The following is a 16,094-nucleotide window of genomic DNA, read 5'->3' on the forward strand; positions in this document are numbered from 1 at the left end:
CACCAGTTAATACTGCGAGTTTAAATATGTCTAACAATCAACCTCAGTACTGTCACTATACAGTATTACCTTCTGCATATGTCATTCTCTGGTGTCAGATACTTTTTTTTTTAAGTATGTCTTTTTTTTTTTTTTTTTTTTTTTTTTTGATGCACTGGGTCTTAGTTGCAGCATGCAGGATCTTTAGTTGTGGCATGCAGGCTCTTAGTTGCAGCATGCGAGATCTAGTTCGCTGACCAGGGATCAGACCCGGGCCCCTTGCGTTGGTAGTGTGAAATCTTAACCGCTGGACCACCAGGGAAGTTCCCAGGTACTAGTTTTTAGTGAGGTATCTTTAAGGCACATAGTAGAAAACAAAATTGGTAAATTACTTAAGTTCCTTTCACTGTGATTTGGAAACAGTAAATCTTTATCGAGTGAGAGCCTTTTTTGGACTAGCTTTTTTATTGAAAAAGAAAAAAGGTTCAATTTGTGTTGGTAAGGACTGCACTCATATTTAATAATGCTTTTCCGCTGGCCACAGCATTTTGGTCATTAACCAGAGAACCTGTACTTTTAGCAAACTGTAGTTTATCACAGGTGTTCAAACTATTGGAAACAAGCCTGTGCAGTTCTTGAGGAAGATAAATGAGAAGTGACTTAAGAGTGCTACTGAGAAGATGTCCCTATTTAACATGAAAGAATTGAGTAAAAAAAACCTATCCACTATGTACCCAGAGTTTATAATAGAGTTTTTCTCATATCTTTAGTTAAAAGCGAGTGGATTTCCACAGGCGTCAGGTGCAGTGTTGCCAGGCCACAGTCAGCGTGCTGACACCCCTCCACCCCTCCCACTCTCCACCAGAAGTCCTTTTTATCCAAGGTTACCTTCGGGATACAACTGGAGGCAGTTGTCTCAGCAGAAGGACAGTTGGTGGTGTGACTAGGGTTATTCTGAGGCTCGCTGTCTGCAGTGGCCTTTGTCAGAACTGGGAGTGGTTCAGAGCCCCAGAAGAATAACCATTCACTTCGGACGTCCTTTCTGAATATGGAGCAGCCAGTAGAAAGATGAAGGGAAAGAACTTCATGGCTGCGATAGTCAACCTGACCAGACTTTCTAACCAAGGCAGATATTAGTAAGAATTAGGAAAATATCTGTGTTTTTTTTTTTAACACTAACCCAGATTTTCTTTTGATTACAACAGAAATTTGTGACTCATTTATCAATTTATTTTTTCCACTAGCATTTAAGGAAATCAGAAGTGCATTTGATTTATTTAAGTTAACTCCAGAAGAAAAAAATGATTTTCCTGAGAGTAATCGGAAAAGAGAAGAGGTACCACCAGACTGTAAAGTCACAGAAGAGCACAAGACCAAGGACAACAAGCCGTTACTTACAGAAAGGAGAAACACGAGAGACGAGACCGATACATGGGCGTATATAGCTGCAGATGGTGGTCAAGAGGTTGTGGACAGTACATCCCAAGCGGACGAGAATTCTGGTAGGTGTGTCCATAGTCGTTCTGCGGAGCGTCCTCTGTTCTGTGCACTGAGCTGTCTCCCTCACGTTCCTCTCCTCTCCCACGGTCATTCTGATCTCAGGATGGAGCAGAAAACCATTTGAGTCTCCTGAGTAAATAACATTTTATATTGAAGACTTAGATTATTCTGTGATTTCTGAATTGATCAAAAGTTGATCCAGTATGCTCAGCACATTTAGAAATGATACAGATTTCTGGTTTGCTGCCTTACCTACTCTTGCCAAGCAGTCTGATGGTATATCTTACTAGATTTCTTTCAGAAAACTATCAAATACAAACTTATTTGTATTCTTCCCTTCTAACTTTGCAGTAAATAACACTTATTAAATGAGGTTAGATTGTAAGTGCTATCCCGAGGATGCCGGAATCAGCTGAGGAGGGGAAGGCCGTGTATAGAGTACATAGGACAGTAGCTGTGGAGAAGAGTAATAAAGGGATAGCACAGAATAAACAAAAGAGGTTAATCTGATAAATTTTTGTATAACTCGTGAAACAGTTGAAGAGAAGTTCTGAAATATTTGGGATATATGGCAGAGCGGGTAGCTTGGGGGCCCTGTTACTACAGAGCAACGAGGCTCTGGGATACAGACAAGACAGGCCTCTGGCACGTTGCCGTTGCCGATCTTGCAGGACACCGGGACAGTGCCTTGGGGCGCAGGGGTGGGGGTGGGGGCAGTGGGTTGCCCAGAGGGCAAATACCAAATAGCAGCACAGCTGTTGAGATACCAAGCAATAAAGACTGGGTCCTGTAGGTGTTGGTCCAGCCACCTGGGGAGCTCCTGGGTGAAACCTGAAACTAGCCCCGTTCACAGAGGGCAGGGAGAGACCCAGGAAAGAGGCAGCCACCCTAGATGGCAAGGTGGCAGGCTGCGCTGGCAGGGGACTTCCGGGAGGCCCGTCTTGGGGGCCGCAGGATGAGTAGACCTCACGCCTGCCCAGCAGAATCTTAACAGTTTACCAAGAGGCCTTAGTTCAGCCCAGGTGGTCTTAGCAGCTTTTATGCTCTCCAGGCCGTGTCCTTGACACTGTTTCCACTGTGGGAACAGTGGGCACAACATACAGCCCAAGGACCGGGGAGGATGTGAGGGGCCCCCTCCTGGCCGGGGTGTGGGCGGTGAGCACCTCGGACCTTCTCCCACAGTGGAGCGTTGGTAAAGCCTAGAAGCTGGTTCACTGAAAGACTAATAGAATAGAGCAGCCCGGGGCACTGTTAGTTTAAGGGAAAAAAGAATGAAGACTTAAACAGTATTTCCAGGGAAAAAAGAGACGTGATTATAGATGGCGTCCAGATTAAAAAGATAAAAATTCTGTGAGCATTTTCTTGCCATAGATTTGAAAACTGATTGAAATGGGAAATTCCTGGAAAGATACAGTTTAACAAAACTGACCCAAAAAGAAATACAAAAATTGGATAGTCTTATTACTATTAAAGAATGTGAAATAGTAATTTAAAATAGTCTTACAAATTTAACACCAGGCACAGATGGTTTCATATGCAAGAGTTCATCACACTTACAAAGAAGTCTTCCCGGAAGCAGGTGGTTCTGGGAGCCCATCGTCACTTCAGCCCCCAAACCAGATAGACCTGTTCAAGGAGGGGAGAGGACAGGGCAGGCTCCACTTACTCATGAGCTCAGATGTAGAAACTCAAGTGAAACAGGAGCAGACTGAATCCAGCCACTTGTAAACACATAACCTCTTATGATCAAGGTGGGTGTTCCCTAGGAATTCAGTTGGTACAGGTAAATTGATTTAATAATCTTCTTGATTTTTAGAAAATAAAGCCTAGCAAGGGAGCTTTGTCAATCAGTAAAGAACATAAAGCCTTTGGCAAACATCTTTTGTAATGATGGAACATTGGGAGCATTTCTTTTAAATCAGGAACAAGGGACTTATCTGGTGGTCCAGTGGTTTGGTCTCCCAAGCCTCCACTGCAAGGGGCACGGGTTCAGTTCCTCCTCGGGGTTCTAAGGTCCTGCATGGTGCAGCCAAAAAAAAATACAAGGGCGCCTTCTATCCCAGCTTTCATTCAAATTATATTAAGGTCCACCCAGCACAGTAAGACGATGAAAATGAAAAACGTGAGCATTGGAAAGGAAGCCCCGTGTCCCCCACCCCACAAAAAAGCTGTTATCCAATGGTATAATGTATGTAGAAATCAGACTTACTCTATAAAACTGTAGTAGGAGGTACACGCTGACTTGGCACAGGGAAGGTAGATTAGCAAGTCGCCAGAGCAGCAGCCTGAGAATCGGACGCTTGCAGATCTAAGAACCAGACAGGTTGACTGGTGGTGACACATCGTGGGGAGGTCTCAGAGCAGGAGAAGGTGGGCAGATGGCCCAGCTCAAAAAAGAGAGGCGTCTCCCTCCATCTGCCATGCGATGAGGGCAGCTCTTCCTTAACTTAGTCTATTGATTCCAATGCTAATCTCTTCCAAAAACACCCACACAGCCACAAATAATGTTTTACCACCTCTCTGGGCATTCCTTAGCCCTGTCAAGTTGACACATAAAATTAGCTATCACAGATACCAGTTTTTATAAACCTGAGAAAAAGCAAAACTAACGGGACATTTTTTTATGATACACATATTTTGGCGAGGCTTTTTTTTTTTTTTTTTTTTTGGCTACGTTGCGTCTTTGTTGCTACGTGTGGGCTTTCTCTAGTTGCAGTGAGCGGGGGTCACTCTTCGTTGTGGTGCACGGGCTTCTCATTGAGGTGGATTCTCTTGTTGCGGAGCATGGGCTCTAGGTGCACAGGCTTCAGTAGTTGTGGCGCGCAGGCTCAGTAGTTGTGGCACATGGGCTTAGCTGCTCCGCGGCATGTGGGATCTTCCCGGACCAGGGCTCGAACCCGTGTCCCCTGCATTGGCAGGCGGATTCTCAACTACTGCGTCACTAGGGAAGGCCCTTGGCAAGACTTTTTAAATAGAAAGAATGACAGACTGAGTGCTGTGTTTGGGGTGGGGAGGGGCAGACGGGAACAGACCATGTCCTGCACTGGTTCTGTGTTCAGGTAAGTGCTGCGTTCACAGACGCTCACCTTGTAACATACATTATTTAGTATATGTCTAATTTTTTATTTAAAATATAGGAAAAGTTAAAACTGCCAGATGTTGAGTCAAGGTCCAGTACTTGGTAGGAATAAACAGAGTGAACATAGGATTTAAACTGGTTGGCTGAGCTGCCACGTAACCCTTCCGGCTGCTGTAGCTGTGTAAGCTGGAGGTGGTGTCTCAGTTCTGGGAGCCCTGGTCTGTGCTGCTTCCCCGTCTCCCTGTGTCGTTGCCCTGGAGTGGGGGACCCAGCTGAGGACTCGGATACATGTCAGTGCAGACACGGCTTTCCTTATCCAGGACGCATCTCCCTCACAGATTATTGGGTATGGATTGAATGTATTGATTCATGAGTTTGACACTCCTTTCTGAACGTTAGCTGCTTTTACTGTGTCCACTACGGTTGTTATTCAGGAAGTGAGGTACAGCAAGCGTATATGTGACTTACTCAGAGCCATGCATGCAACGCGGAGCAAAGAAACAAAGGCTGTGCTGTTTCTGTGATGGGACGCTTTTAAATCCTTTAACTTTTTTTTTTTTTTGAAGTATAGTTGATTTACAGTGTTGAGTTAGTTTCAGGTGTACAGCAAAGTGGTTCAGTTATACATATATATATTCTTTTTCAGATTCTCATCCATTATAGGTTGTTACAAGATACTGAATATGGTTCCCTGTGCTGTACAAGTAGTAGGTCCTTGTTGTTTATCTGTTTTACACATAGTGGTTTGTATCTTTTAATCCCAAACTCCTAGTTTATCCCTCCCCTCCTTTCCCCTTTGACAACCATCAGTTTGTTTTCTGTGTCTGTGAGTCTGTTTCTCTTTTGTCAGTAAGTTCATTTGTATCTTTTTTTTTTTTTTTTTTTTTGCGGTACGTGGGCATCTCACTGTTGTGGCCTCTCCTGTTGCAGAGCACAGGCTCCGGATGCGCAGGCTCAGTGGCCATGGTTCACGGGCCCAGCCGCTCCGCAGCATGTGGGATCTTCCCAGACCGGAGCACAAACCCGCGTCCCCTGCATCGGCAGGCGGACTCTCAGCCACTGTGCCACCAGGGAAGCCCTGTATCATTTTTTTTAGATTCCACATATAAGTGATATCATATGATACATGTCTTTCTCTGATTTACTTCACTTAGTATTATAATCTCTAGGCCCATCCATGTTGCTGCAAATGGCATTATTACATTCTTTTTTATGGCTGAGTAATATTCCATTGTACATATGTACCACATTTTCTTTTTTTTAACCCCACATTTGTTTATTTATTTATTTTTGGCTGTGTTGGGTCTTCGTTTCTGTGCGAGGGCTTTCTCTAGTTGTGGCAAGCAGGGGCCACTCTTCATTGCGGTGCGCAGGCCTCTCACTATCGCGGCCTCTTTTGTTGCGGAGCACAGGCTCCAGATGCGCAAGCTCAGTAGTTGTGGTTCACGGGCCTAGTTGCTCCACGGCATGTGGGATCTTCCCGGACCAGGGCTCGAACCCGTGTCCCCTGCATTAGCAGGCAGATTCTCAACCACTGCGCCACCAGGGAAGCCCCCACATTTTCTTTATCCATTCATCTGTCGATGTTTAGGTTGCTTCCATGTTTTGGCTATTTAACTAGGGCTCCTATGAACATAGGGGTACGTGTATTCTTTCAAATTAGAGTTTTCGTCTTTTCTGAATATATGCGCAGGAGTGGGATTGCTGGATTATACGGTAGCTCTATTTTTAGTGGGTTTTTTTTTTCTATTTTTTGGCTGGTCCTGGTCTTAGTTACAGCACACGGGATCTCTATTGCCACGTGTGGGATCTCGTTGCCGCTTGAGGGATCTTTTAGTTGCGGCACGTGGGTTCTAGTTCCCTGACCAGGGATCAAACCCAGGCCTCCTGCATTGGGAGTTCGGAGTTTTACCCACTGGATCACCAGGGAAGTCCCTATTTTTAGTTGTCTGAGGAACCTCCGTACTCCTCTCCATTGTGGCTGCACCAGCTTACATTCCCACCAGCCGTGTAGGTGGGTTCTCTTCCCTTCACACCCTCTCCAGCGTTTATTGTTTGTAGACTTTTTGAGGATGACCATTCTGACCATTCTGTGGTGACACCTCATTGTAGTTTTGATTTGCATTTCTCTGAAAATTAGCAGTGTTGAGCATCTTTTCATGTGCCTGCTGGCCATCTGTGTTTAAATCCTTTATCTCTTACCATCAAATATTTGATGTGCTTTTCACTTTTTAAACCAGTGCGGTCATGTTGAATTATCTCCAGGTCCCCTCCACTGCACTGCCCGTAGAGAATGAACGTTTTCAGCCCTGGTGTTGACGAGTCCGTGGACCAGACACATGAGGGTGGGAATGAGCGCTGGCTTCGTGCGTGCAGGGGTTGGCTCGGAGCGCAGGGCGCTGGGGGCGTCATGGTGGCGCTTCCAGGGGGAGAAGCCCAGCGAGTGCGACATGGCCGCAAGCAGACTCACGGGTCTGGTCTCTGCGTTCAGAACGCCTGTACGTACGTGGAGGCGGGGAGCAGTGTAGAGCTGCCCCTCCTGTAAGGTGGCGCAGTGCAGCTGACGCTCTGCATCTGGATCTTCCGGATGAGGAGGGCTGACCGTCTGTCCAAGAAGAACGGCCGAAGAAAGAAATGTTAGAGCTTCCTCTACTGAATCCTTGATTTCTTGCTTCCTTTCAGCTTCCAAAATTCATATGTTATTATTTTACAGTTAATAGTATACCTATTTGTCTTGATGCCTTTTCGTGTGTGACCTCTAAAAGTGGATAATTCATGTTACTTCCCAAAGAAAATCAGAAATTTAACTAGAGACTCGGTTACATAGTGACGTATGTTCAAAGTGTGTGTAACATTCTGATTAGGGCACCATATATTTAATAAAACAGCATTGTATATTTTTTATAGTCTAGCAAAATGTATCTTAATAAGGCTCTTCTGTGTTCCAGATGGCAGACAACAGATTTTGAGTTTCGGCATGGATTTGCAGTTGGAATGGATGAAATTAGAGGATTTTCAAAAACATCTTGATGGGGAAGATGAGAATTTTACAACAGCAGAAGCAATTCCAAGCAGTGAGTAGTTCTGGAATTACGGGGATCCCCCTCATGAATCTAGGTATTTAAACCTAATTTATCTTTCCTTTCATTTTAGGTTTATTGAGGGATGCTGTGAAAAACGGGGATTATATTACTGTGAAGGTTGCACTTAATTCAAGTGAAGAATATAACCTGGACCAAGAGGTAAAGTGTCTTTGTAAAAATCTCATGAAAGGAAGATGGAAAGGAACTCTTTTAAAATAATTCAGTTTTATTCTTTCTTTTCCTAACTATAAAAGTGATACATGTTCACTTCATAGGACTCAAACATTCTAGAAATGTATAACGTAGAAAATTACAGGGCTTCCCTGGTGGCGCAGTGGTTAAGAATCCACCTGCCAATGCAGGGGACACGGGTTCGAGCCCTGGTCCACATGCAGTGGAGCAACTAAGCCCGTGCGCCACAACTACTGAGCCCACATGCCACAACTACTGAAGCCTGTGCGCCTAGAGCCCATGCTCTGCAACAAGAGAAGCCACCACAATGAGAAGCCCACTCACTCCAACGAAGAGTAGCCCCAACTTGCCGCAACTAGAGAAAGCCCACACACAGCAACGAAGACCACGAAGACCCAATGCAGCCCCAAAAAATAAATTAAATAAAAAAAAAAAAAAAAAAAAAAAGGTGGAAGACCTAAGTAGACATATCACCAAGGCAGACATACAGATGGCCAAGAGGCACGTGAAAAGATGCTCAATATTACTAATTATTAGAGAAGTGCAAATCAAAACTACAATGAGGGGCTTCCCTGGTGGCGCAGTGGTTGAGAGTCCGCCTGCCGATGCAGGGAACACGGGTTCGTGCCCCGGTCCAGGAAGATCCCACATACCGTGGAGTGGCTGGGCCCGTGAGCCATGGCCGCTGAGCCTGCATGTCTGGAGCCTGTGCTCCGCAACGGGAGAGGCCGCAACAGTGAGAGGCCCGCGTACCCCCCCCCCCACACACACACACACTCTACAATGAGGTATCACCTCATGCCGGTCAGAATGGCCATTATCAAAAAATCTAGAAACAGTAAATGCTGGAGAGGGTGTGGAGAAAAGGGAACCCTCCTGCACTGTTGGTGGGAATGTAAATTGATACAGCCACTATGGAGAACAGTATGGAGGTTCATTAAAAAACTAACAATAGGGGCTTCCCTGGTGGCGCAGTGGTTGAGAGTCCGCCTACCGATGCAGGGGATGCGGGTTCGTGCCCCGGTCCGGGAAGATCCCACATGCCGCGGAGCAGCTGGGCCCGTGAGCCATGGCCGCTGAGCCTGTGCGTCCGGAGCCTGTGCTCCGCAACGGGAGGGGCCACAGCAGCTAGAGGCCCGCGTACCGCAAAAAAAAAAAAAAAAAAAATGGAGAGCTGATGAAAACTGCGCTGGACTGTTAGGTCCGAACATTTGGGACAGTGTTCTCCTTTTAAAAAAAAAACAACTAACAATAGAAGTACATACGACCCAGCAATCCAAGTACTGGGCATTTACCTTGAGAAAACCGTAATTCAAAAAGAGTTATGTACAAAAATGTTCATTGCAGCTCTATTTACAATAGCCAGGACATGGAAGCAACCTAAGTGTCCATCGACAGATGAATGGATAAAGAAGATGTGGCACATAAACACAATGGAATATTACTCAGCCATAAAAAGAAACGAAATTGAGTTATTTGTAGTGAGGTGGATGGACCTAGAGTCTGTCATACAGAGTGAAGTAAGTCAGAAAGAGAAAAACCAATACTGTATGCTAACACATATGTATGGAATCTTAAATTAAAAAAAAAATGGAACTGGTGAACTTAGTTCCAGGTTAGGAATAAAGATGTAGACATAGATAATGAACTTGAGGACATGGGGTGGGAGAGGGAAGCTGGGGCGAAGTGAGAGAGTGGCATGGACATATATACACTACGGAATGTAAAACAGATAGCTAGTGGGAAGCAGCCGCACAGCACAGGGAGATCAGCTCGGTGCTTTCTGTCCACCTAGAGGGGTGGGATAAGGAGGGTGGGAGGGAGACGCAAGAGGGAGGGGATATAGGGATATATGTATACGTGTAGCTGATTTCACTCTGTTGTACAACAGAAACTAACACAGCATTGTGAAGCAATTATACTCTAATAAAGATCTATTAAAATATATGTACTCCAACAAGAATTCATTTAAAAAGTATAGTGGGCTTCCCTGGTGGCGCAGTGGTTGAGAGTCCGCCTGCCGATGCAGGGGACACGGGTTCGTGCCCCGGTCTGGGAAGATCCCACATGCTGCAGAGTGGCTGGGCCCGTGAGCCATGGCCGCTGAGCCTGCGCATCCGGAGCCTGTGCTCTGCAACGGGAGAGGCCACAACAGTGAGAGGCCCGCGTACCGCAAAAAAAAAAAAAAAAAGTATAGTAACCAAAAAGTAGAAATAAACCAAATGCCCATCAACTGATATATGAATAAATAAAATGTGTTATATCCCATATGGTGGAATACTATTAGTCAAAAAAAATAAATGAAATATCGATGTGTGCTTCAATACAGATGATCTTTGAAAACATTATGCTAAATGAAAGAAACCAGTCACATATTACATGGTTCCATTTATATGCAAAGTTCAGAATATGAAAGAAAGTCGATTAGTAGTTGCCCAGGTTGGGGAAATGGAGGGTGGGGTGGGAAGTGACAGCTAAGGGCCATGAAGTTTCTTTTGGGGACAATGAAAATGTTCTAGAACTGATTGTGGTGATCAATGCATATATCTGTGAATATACTAAAAGCCATCAAACAAGTCAACTGTATGATATCCGAATTATATCTGAATAAGGTTTTAATAAAAACTTTACAAAGGAAGAAAAATCATCTCACTGTGGTCAGTAGGGTCTTTTCTCCCCCCCACACTCTTGTTGTCACGTGTGTGGTGAAACTGTCATTTCTCTGTGTTGTCTTCCAGTCACTGGGAAGTTCTCTTCCTCTAATCATAGTTAAGTTACTTGCCTTAGATTTTCTGGGTAGAGAATTTGATCATCTGCTACAAAATAACTATTTTGCTTCCTTTTTCCAGTATTTTTCTGGTCTTGTGAAGTTGGTGACATTTTAAATAATAGTGATGACAGAAGCCATCCTATCCTGTTCCTGATCGGGATGGATTTTCCCTTTAGGGTCTGAGTGTGAAGATTTTATTTGTCCTGCTGTTAGTTTCTTGTGGAGCCTTTATAACTTCTTTTTTTTTTTAGCTGCTTAAGTTTTTATCAGGGATGGATATTGGATTTTATCACATGGGGTTTTTTTTTCTACTTTTTTGGGGGGGGTGGGTACGCGGGCCTCTCACCGTTGTGGCCTCTCCCATTGTGGAGCACAGGCTCCGGACACGCAGGCTCAGCGGCCATGGCTCACGGGCCCAGCTGCTCCGCGGCATGTGGGATCTTCCCGGACCGGGGCATGAACCCGTGTCCCCTGCATTGGCAGGCAGACTCTGAACCACTGTACCACCAGGGAAGCCCTTTTTTTTCTACTTTAATAATTATGTAGCTTGGTCTTTATTAGTAAAGCATAGTAGCTACAGGGCACTTTCTAAAATTAGAAAAAGTGTTTTTTTTTTCATGTAACATGTTTTGTAATAGGAAGATACTTTACACATAAGATGGTGTAACCATCTTATTTTTAATTTATTAATTTATTTATTTTTCGCTGCATTGGGTCTTCGTTGCTGCACGCGGGCTTTTCTCTAGTTTCGGCGAGCGAGGGCTACTCTTGCACTGAGCGGGCTTCTCATTGTGGTGGCTTGTCTCGTTGCAGAGCATGGTCTCTAGGCGTGCAGGCTTCAATAGTTGTGGCACGTGGGCTCGGTAGTTGTGGCTCGCGGGCTCTAGAGCGCAGGCTCAGTAGTTGTGGCGCACGGACTTAGTTGCTCCGCGGCATGTGGGATCTTCCCGGACCAGGGCTCAAACCCGTGTTCCCAGCATTGGTAGGCAGATTCTTAACCACTGCGCCACCAGGGAGGTCCCCTTATTTCAACTTAAGTGGATCCTGTTGAGTCTGTCTCAAGTACTACTGCCAAGAATCATTTTTCTTATATTTGTGTTCCCTCCAATTACTCAGACAGGCAAATTTTGCAGACTTTCAGATTACAGCTAAATTAATTTGTACTACTGGAATTTGGTTTTATCAAATGTTATTTAACAAATTGTTTGGTTTTCTCATATGTTGATTGCTTGAACTAGTGATCGGAAATATTTTAGCTAATAGTTACCTTTTTATCTTTTGTCAGCCTTTTGTAGTTTTATCTCTATTAAAAGAACTTTTCTTTAATTTCTCTATTTTGTTATGGACTCTCAGAAACTAACCATATCAGTGTCCTGTTGGCCACTTCTGGATTTCCTTCTGTATCCTTAGAGAACTCAGACTCTCACTTCCCAGCGGTTATATTTACATAGGCCAACATCTGTCTCATCCAGAAAGCATTCATTTTAGTTTGTAACCAACAGAATGGACTTGTGTGACTTCTCATGGTCATTTCTAGCCTTCTATCTTTGGGCCAACCAAATGAATATAATGAATATGTGCGTTTCACCTGTTTTACCTAAAAACAGGAGACCTTTGAGATAAGTACCTTTGCCATTTATGTGGCGTCAGGGTTCACTGTTCATTTTGTATCATGCAGAGTGTTGATATGCCTTTAGAACTTAATACGTGGAAGCTGTAAAATTTTATGGTAACACATATGGAAAAATTCTAAAGGTTATTAGTTTCTGATTGTTAGGGTATTTTAATGAAAAACCTAAGTACATAGATGCATAAATCAATGTATTTCAGTTATTTCACATTGAAACATAGTAAATGAAACTTAGTTCTAAAATTTTTCTGATTAAACATTGACATGTTTTTTCATAAACAAAACCAATACAGGATTCAAGCGGGATGACGCTGGTGATGCTCGCGGCAGCTGGGGGGCAGGACGACCTGCTGAGGCTGCTCCTCAGGAAGGGGGCAAAAGTGAACGGTCGGCAGAAGAACGGGACCACCGCGCTCATCCATGCTGCCGAGAAGGTCGGCCACTCAGAAGGCTTTGGTTCGATAGTCTTGGGACCGAGACAGTCTGTCTCTGCGGGGAAATGTACCGGTCCTGCAGTCACGTAACTTTAAATTTTCATAGTTCAGTTCATCTGTAACTTGTCATAAATGGATATGTTTTTATTGACAGTCATACTTTGTAATTGAATTTGCAAAATCATTTATCTAGTTGGAAGTGATTTATATTGAAAAAGAACAATTGATTAAGGTATTAATATTGATTTAATTCTTAGGTCTTTAAAAAATCTTTTTCAATCTAAATTAAGTGTTCCTTTTGGTTCATAATTAAAATGTTCCCATATATTATCTTATTAAAAGATCGATATGCAGAGTTTCTTATGCTGAAACCAGTTAAACTTAAGGTTGGAGTTTCCGGCAGACGGTGCGCGGCTGTACGGGTACCTGTGCTGGGCCCACTCCCCGCAGCCTCCAGCTTTCCCACGACCCTGCACGGGGGAGCTCTTTATATCGTGTTCACCATCCTGCTTGGGATAGAACCTCAGTACTTTTCCTGGTGGATAAAAATCTTAAAACGTCTAGAAATATCTTAGTTGTAAAGAATTTGGGGAATTAAATTTACTTTTTTTTTTTCCTTTAACAGAACTTTTTAACGACAGTGGCTATTCTTTTGGAAGCAGGAGCTTTTGTAAACGTCCAGCAGAGCAATGGTGAGACGGCTCTAATGAAGGTAAATGCCTCCCGTGGAGCAGTCCTCCCCTCAGATGCAACATGGTCCTGCTGGGGTCTCCAGCTGCTGCTCTGCTGGGGCTGGTGTATGATGGGGACGAGACTGTCTGTGGACCTACAGGTCGCAGCTGAGTGGGAGAAACAGACCCGCAAAGAGGCAGTTACTCGGTGTGCTGAGCAACGTGGTGGGAATAGCACAGGGAGCTATGAGCTTGTGTACAGTGGACACCAGGCTCAGTCGTGTGGATTTGAGCTCAGCCTTGGGATGGACCTGGCAGGTGGCTAAGCCACGTCCTCAAGATCCAGGTCAGCAGGGATGAAACATGTGAGTGGAAGGGAAGCAGGCTGTGCCCTGCGCAGACCTGGGCGCGGAGAAGAGGGATGTGCACGCGTTACTATTTCACACTGGTGACTTCATCTTCTGTGCCTGGAATTGTGGTTTTCAGACAGTGGGGGTTTTTTGTTCGTTTGTTTTAATTTATTTATTTTTGGCTGCGTTGGGTCTTTGTTGCTGCGCGCGGGGTTTCTCTAGTGGCAAGCGGGGGCTACTCTTCATTGCGGTGCGCAGGCTTCTCACTGCCGTGGCTTCTCTTGTTGCAGAGCACGGGCTCTAGGCACGCGGGCTCAGTTGTGGCGCATGGGCTTAGTTGCTCCGCGGCATGTGGGATCTTCCTGGACCAGGGCTCGAAAGTGTGTCCACTGTGTTGGCAGGCGGGTTCTTAACCACTGCACCACCAGGGAAGCTCCCTGCAGACAGTTTTGAGTGGAAGGTTGTTGAAGCGCCCCCTCCCTGTTTAGCAGTCTTGCATTTGCTTCTAGGGGACCCCGCCCAGTCCAGCACGTTCCTGTGGCAGCTCCAGGTTTCTGGCCTGAGATGCTGTCCACACAGCAGGTTACGACCCTGTACCGTGTGTGGAGGCTGAGGCTCACTTGCCTGCTCCCTCCGTGCAGCTGTGTGAGCTGCTCACCAAGAAGGTGTGTGTCTGTGGTACCTCTTCCGACCTTCTTTCCCGAGTCAGGAAGGCAGACTGGTCAGAGCCCCCAGTTGGCGGGGGCCCTGGTCCTGAGTCTGTGCTTGACTGTACAGTTCTAAAGGCCTGCGTCACCTGCTCCCTTGGCCTTCTTCCACACTTGGGGGTTAAACCTTGCTCACTGCTGGTGTTTCTGTTTCATTTTTGATTCATGGATATGTTTCTTTTGTCCAGGAGCCCTCCTTTTGAATTTCAATTCTCCTTGTGCGTTTCTACTGAAGTATGTTTAGAGCACAGGTTGCACGTGAAAGCATGAATTTAAAACTTCATCTTACTGACAAATCACCAGGCACATTCTAAACAGCAGATGCTCGCACAGTTTGAAGCATGGGGGCGCGGTGTGAGATGGGGGTTGGGGGCAGGCTCTCTGCATCTGTGCCAGGGAGCTAGGGGCTAACCCTCACGGCAGCGGGGAGCCATCTGAAGGGCCAGCCTGGAGAAAGTCAGAAGCAGAGTAAAGGTTGGGTTTCGCTGCATTGCTTATTTTTAATGTCTCCCGTTACAGTGGGGGGAATGGATTGGTTTGCAGACTTGGAGGGAGGTTCTTGAAATTAAGTGGATAATAGTAGTCTGCACCCAAGGAGTGACAGTGGAGACAGAAGTGGGCAGACTGACCAGTCTTCAAGAGGTCAGATTCACAGGACTTAGTAATTGCAGGTGATGGCTGGTCCCGTATTTCCTAAGTTAGAGAACACGGGCGGCACAAATGGAAGGTTTTACATGCACTGGACCTGGAAACGCTTCGGTGTTTTACACGTGGATCTTAAGCTCAGGAGGAGAGGTAGGTGGGGAAACTCGGATTTGGCTTTGAAAGGGGTCACCCATTAAGGGTCGGAAAAGGCCAGAGATGGAGGAGGCCCAGGAGGGAGAGGCGTTTGACTATGGTCTGAATTAGGCGGCCCTGTCTGTCCTGCTCACTGAGGAAAAGGACCACAGCACTTGCGCTTCCCAGACAGTTTCCGACCCCAATGGTTCTTTTCCCTCCCTTCACGGAGAACTAACTCCCAGCTCAGCGTGGAGAGGGACACTGACCACAGTCAAGTAATTATTACTCCTTTATTCCTGACGCAGGCCTGTAAAAGGGGAAATTCAGACATCGTCCGCCTTGTCATTGAATGCGGGGCTGATTGCAACATTCTGTCAAAGCACCAGAACAGTGCGCTGCATTTTGCAAAGCAGTGTAACAATGTGCTGGTGTATGACCTGCTGAAGAATCACTTAGAGACGTAAGTGTGGAGTGAATGTGTCCGGTGCCTATTCGGACACATAATTGGAGTGGCCTGTGTGTAACTGCTCAGAAAAAGATTGTCAAGTACAAGTCCTGACGGGTCTGTGGTCTCAGAAGATGATGAATTTTAAAAGTGGTGTATGAATTATTTTTCTGCAAGTTATTGAGGACTTAGAAACTGTCAAACTTATACTAAGAGTTATCATCTTAATTATGCTCTTAACTTGGCTGCCAAACATTTCTTAAAACCATTTAAATATTTTAACAGGTAATTTTTTAGAGCAGGTTTTAGGTTCCAAGCGAAGTTGGGTAGAAAGTAGAGATTCCCGTATACCTCCTGCCGCCACAGGTGCGTACCCTCTCCAGGTGGCGTGTCCATTACAGCTGATGGACCTACAGTGACATGTGCTCATGACCCAGAGCCCCTGGTTCCCCTGAGGTTCCCCTTGGGTGTTGT

At 45.4% G+C, this 16,094-nt stretch overlaps 2 protein-coding genes across 7 annotated transcripts in view; one reads left to right on the forward strand and one right to left on the reverse strand.

Moving 5' to 3' along the window:
* MPHOSPH8 (M-phase phosphoprotein 8) overlaps window positions 1-16,094 on the forward strand; it is a 58,830-nt gene that overhangs the window by 37,069 nt on the left and 5,667 nt on the right. For all 4 annotated transcript variants that reach the window (XM_082602583.1, XM_082602584.1, XM_082602581.1 and 1 more), the window contains exons 5-10: window positions 1,224-1,481; window positions 7,507-7,632; window positions 7,712-7,800; window positions 12,527-12,667; window positions 13,293-13,379; window positions 15,481-15,635. In XM_082602583.1, the coding sequence (XP_082458709.1) occupies window positions 1,224-1,481; window positions 7,507-7,632; window positions 7,712-7,800; window positions 12,527-12,667; window positions 13,293-13,379; window positions 15,481-15,635 (856 nt within the window). The remainder of the gene's footprint in view (window positions 1-1,223; window positions 1,482-7,506; window positions 7,633-7,711; window positions 7,801-12,526; window positions 12,668-13,292; window positions 13,380-15,480; window positions 15,636-16,094) is intronic.
* The window catches only part of PSPC1 (paraspeckle component 1), a 110,375-nt gene that overhangs the window by 1,197 nt on the left and 93,084 nt on the right, over window positions 1-16,094 (reverse strand). Inside the window, exons 11-13 of one of the 3 annotated variants that reach the window (XR_014291781.1) lie at window positions 3,689-3,787; window positions 3,146-3,495; window positions 1,378-1,571 (exon numbers count right to left, since the gene is read on the reverse strand). The gene's annotated coding sequence lies outside the window, so the exon portion shown is untranslated. Of the gene's footprint in view, window positions 1-1,377; window positions 1,609-3,036; window positions 3,106-3,145; window positions 3,496-3,688; window positions 3,788-16,094 lie in introns of all 3 variants that reach the window. The other 2 variants (XR_014291782.1, XR_014291780.1) reach the window with 2 other exon arrangements.

The sequence above is a fragment of the Mesoplodon mirus genome (assembly GCF_964341445.2).
Source record: "Mesoplodon mirus genome assembly, chromosome: 17".
NCBI classification, from domain to species: domain Eukaryota; kingdom Metazoa; phylum Chordata; class Mammalia; order Artiodactyla; family Ziphiidae; genus Mesoplodon; species Mesoplodon mirus.